We start from the raw sequence: 4,856 nt of genomic DNA on the forward strand, positions 1-4,856 counted from the left end.
GATACATATAAATTTTTTTTTTGTTGATATGTATCAAAATAAAATATTTATTTTATAGAATATAAATATACTTTATTAGACATAATTCTGTTGCCATGTTAAAGTTTTATAAAGGGTATAACTCTTTTCCAATGTCATAGTTAAAATCAAAATTAACCTAATATCTCAAATTTAAAAAAAAAATAAAAGAAGAAGAAGGAATTTGTTACCATTTTAACTTGCTATATTTTGATTCTATCTATAATTATGCATTATTGCATTATGAATCTGCGATAACTACAAATCTCAATAAAATATTTTCATAAACCAATAAAATTGAAAATGTTTCATTGCGGCTCCGCTCAATAATATAGGACCATTGAGCATGTTATCCATGGCAACACGTGTTCATCATATGTGAGCATTATGCATGTTCATGTCTTGTATCTCAGGATTATTTTACTGCTTAATAAAGGAAGCTTAAAATGGAACCCTCACTTAATCACTTTTTTTTTCTTCAATTTAAAACTTGGCTTTAGTCAACTGAAATTGCAACCAAGAGTTCTCGGAGAAATGAAAAGCTTTCTCTAATGGACATGTGTTAAGGAATCAAGATAAGTTACATGCGTGGCACAAACACAATTACCGTTTTTGTGGAAAGAATATATGCATCTATGTACGTGCTAATGCCACTTGGCAACGGTAATTCAACCGTCACTATCAAAATCACTCAAAATTCAACTAATAGCCAGGCAATCACAAAACCATCCATGGTATTAAATCGCTTCGTAATAATATTTCGGTAAAAATTCACATTTAATTATTTTTATGTAAAATTTATATTTAATAATTTTTAATTATTAATTTTATATAAAAATAATTATATAAAAGTTTTTATTTTATTATTTTTTAGTAGGCTAATTCTATAATTATTTTTTATGATTGTTTTTGTTTAACAGTTTAAAATTTTTATGACAATAATTTAAATTTTGATTTTTTTTATTCTATCTTATTACTTTGAGACGAAGGACATAATTAATTCCAAATAATTGAATGAATTAAACTTGTGTTTTAAAATAGATACCTATTTTAATAAAAATACTAAAAGTATTTTTTTATTAACTATAACTTATTTGTTTAGTTATATTTTAAATAAAAAATAATATTTTTATAATATATTAAAATTAAATTTTACAATTTATTATTTGTAATTAAAAAAAGTATTTTCACATACAGATAATTATAAATTTTTTATTAGAATATTCACCTACAAAATAATGCCGCTTCGTCTTGTAAGTTTGCGTAGCAAGATATTTTTGTTTGGGGGAGATACAGTTATATAAAACTAATAACATGCAACAACCAGCAGTCCAGCACAGCTAGTAAGAACCACACATTTTTTTTCCCATTATTAGGATTTAAATGGTTAGTATTGATGTCACATCAATCAAATATTTACAATTAAATGATGCATTAAGTCAAATAATAACCCGAATATTTATATATTTTTTATTTACATATACTATACATAACTATGAACAAAAGTGAATTTAATATAAAAAATTAAAAATTATAAAGTTCAAATTTTACTCACTAAAAATTCACAAATTGACTCAAATTTATGAGTTATTTCAAATAATATAAATATAATTTACAATTTTATATAAATAAATTATAATTTATGTATAAAAAATTATAAATTATATATGTTGTCTATTATTGATTATAATTTTTTACGCTATCATAATTATATATAAAAAATTACGTATGTATATACAAAATTATATATTATATACGTCTATACACAGTAACAAATTTAAAAAATATTGTAAGTTAAAGACAAAATATATATAATATAATATGATAATAATTTTTACAATTATATTTTGTTATTATAAAATATAGGATTGATATTTTTATTAGTCATTTTTAATTTAATATTAAAATTATTTTAATAAGATTATTTTATTTAATTTAAAATTAAGTTAACACAACAATTTTATATATTTGTAGTAAGATCTAGTTAAATATTGGACTGAATTTTATTGATTACTAAATATTTTCATTATTTTAAAATTAAGATGTTAATTTAGTGATAATTTAAAAGAGAATGATATTTTGAAATATATTATTTTAAATGAATAAATTATTAAAATAGTATTCGAAAATTTACATTACTGACAAAAATAACCTTAAAGAGATGTTAATAATAAATAAGTTTTTAAAATATTTAAAAATACAGTAAAAAGAACTAGATATATCTTAAATATATACACTAGAAAAGACTTTAGAAATCATATTCTGATGTCATTTTTTACAATTATCATTAAAAAAAGATTTTTCTATTCTAAAAATTTTATAATTTTATGTCAAGTAAAATTTTTTAATTGTGAATAACTAAACTTTTTTAAAAAATAAAAAAAAATCTTGAGATTAAATTTTGGTCTAAATTTGTTGTGTACATCTTTTAAATATTTATTTAAGCGTTGGCACGAAATTTAAATTAAATGAATAAGTCGTTTGTTAAATATAAAATTTTTTTATCACTTATAATAAATATAATATTTATTAGTTATTTTTGTCGTATTTTCAAATTATTTAATGACTATTTTGTTAATAACTTTTATCATGGACCTTTTTGTCAACATCTAAATTTTTTGGGTACCAAATTTATAATTAACTCTATTTTAAATAAATAACCAAATTTATGTACACGGCATAATAGTAATATTTACTAAGTATATAATTAAGTTTTTCAAACTTTAAATTTATTTATTAGTTACAATTGTAAAATAATAAATTTATAATTATTTTACATTTTTTAAAGATTATTATAATAAATTCATTTGAATTTCGAATTATTATTATTTAAAAAAAAATTTTAATTCCCTGGAATACTTGCTCCCATAATTATGAACATAAATCTGTTACATAAAATTGTATATTATAATATATATAATAATTGATTAATTAAGTTCGTAAATTAATAAATTGAATTTATCTAAATTAAAATTTGGCTCACAAATTCATAAATTCAACTTATCAAATCGTTAACAAATCAAATTCAAATTGACTTAATTCATTTCTAGTCTTACAGTTACATATAACCTGAATTTTTTTTTATACTCATCTAAACTAAAGTTGTAAACAAATTGCAGAGTGAAAACATTATGAGAGGTAAATAATAAACATACCCTATTGAAGTTATAATTTTTCTATTTTTTATTTTAGTATAACTTTTTTGATGTCACTCCTTTCCGGAAAACTCCTCTTTATCTCAGTTTTTCTTTTCTTCGGTAGCCACTCTCACGGATCTATTTAAGCATACTGCATACACTTCAAGACAACTTTTTCAAATTTCACAACAAACCCTTTTTCTTTTCCGAATATAAATTCCTTTGGAGCATGTGTCTAGACTCTAGAGTAAACCGAAAGAAGAAAAATTCATAACCACTAAAAATGATTTAAAAAAAAAAACGAGGAAAAGCATAGTGTCCATACTTTAACGGTCAACGGTAGCGTTAAAGTAGTGGGACTAGTAACGTCTCATAGCAAAAAAGTCGTTGTAAGTTGTAACCGAAAAGTGAAAACACTAATAAACACTTCAGAATAATAATAATAATAATAAATAATAATAATTATTATAATTTTTTATTATAATTATTATTATTTAATCAAATTAGAAAAATGAGGGATTTATTTCCCGAAATGCCCCTGGGGCTTTCAAAATATGAAACAACACACAACCTCGTCTTTCATTTTCATGGCTGAGAGGCTCACTTCTTGCACTTGAGTTTGAGGCCATCATCAACAACAGAAAATAAATTTAAAAAAATATAATAATAAACAAAAACACATTCAAACACTTCCAACTTTTTCTTAATTTCTCTGAAAAATCCAAAAATTACAGAACAGAGAAACTAAAAAGGAAAAAGATCAGAGAAGTGTTTTTCGTTTTTTGTTAGCATGCCACAGTTACGCCGGAAAATTGAGCAATCTACGACGCTGCGGCGGCGGATCGAGAAGCGCGTTGTGGTTCTACGGCGGTGCTTCCTCCGTGTGCTCCACCACTTCATCACGTGCTCCGGCGGAAAGAACACGAAGCCAGCCAATGCCGCCACGTACCACGTACTTCCGGCCGATGCGGCGGCATTGCCATCTCCTCGGCTGTTGGATGAAGCGGCTTCGCCACCAAAGTTTCATGCTCATGAGTTGGATCCCGATTTGGTTTCTTTGAAGATCACTTTGTTAGGTGATTCTCAAATTGGAAAAACCAGCTTCTTGGTGAGTCTTATTTGTTGATTGATTAGGTTTCCTTATTATTGCTCTGTTTTAAATTGTGATTTTACGAATTTTTCGAAATTAAAATTCGTGAAAATAATAATGTGACTAATGAGGAACAATTCTGCATCAGCAACGTTGCAATTGCAAACCACAACTTAAGTAATTATTATTAATTATTAATTAATTTGTTGGTTTTGTAAGGTGAAATATGTTGGGGATGAGAATGGGCAACAGGGTAAAGGGTTGAATCCGATGGACAAAACTTTGGATGTTAGAGGGGCACGTATTTCGTATTCAATCTGGGAAGTTCAAGGTTAAGTAGTAATTATTACAAAAAAAAAAAGATGATTCGTTTGTTAATCATTGTAACTTATGATTACTTAATTATTAATAATCTGTATATTTGTGCAGGTGATTCAAAATCAATAGAGCAAATTCCAGTGGCATGTACGGACTCTGTGGCAATCTTAATCATGTTTGATCTAACAAGCAGATTCACATTAAACAGGTGCTTTCTTTATATTAGTAACTCATAAATTAAATCAGGGAAGAGACTAGCTTTTGGGTAGCTAAATAATCTTTGCTAATCTCAG

General features: G+C 24.9%; 1 protein-coding gene across 1 annotated transcript in view; it reads left to right on the plus strand.

Moving 5' to 3' along the window:
* The first annotated feature begins 3,756 nt into the window (after nucleotides 1-3,756).
* The window catches only part of LOC107477741 (septum-promoting GTP-binding protein 1-like), a 3,769-nt gene continuing 2,669 nt past the window's right edge, over nucleotides 3,757-4,856 (plus strand). The window contains exons 1-3 of the mRNA XM_016097807.3: nucleotides 3,757-4,263; nucleotides 4,465-4,576; nucleotides 4,675-4,771. Coding sequence (XP_015953293.1) covers nucleotides 3,946-4,263; nucleotides 4,465-4,576; nucleotides 4,675-4,771 — 527 coding nt within the window. The 5' untranslated portion in view covers nucleotides 3,757-3,945. The remainder of the gene's footprint in view (nucleotides 4,264-4,464; nucleotides 4,577-4,674; nucleotides 4,772-4,856) is intronic.

The sequence above is a fragment of the Arachis duranensis genome, chromosome 3, assembly GCF_000817695.3.
Source record: "Arachis duranensis cultivar V14167 chromosome 3, aradu.V14167.gnm2.J7QH, whole genome shotgun sequence".
NCBI classification, from domain to species: domain Eukaryota; kingdom Viridiplantae; phylum Streptophyta; class Magnoliopsida; order Fabales; family Fabaceae; genus Arachis; species Arachis duranensis.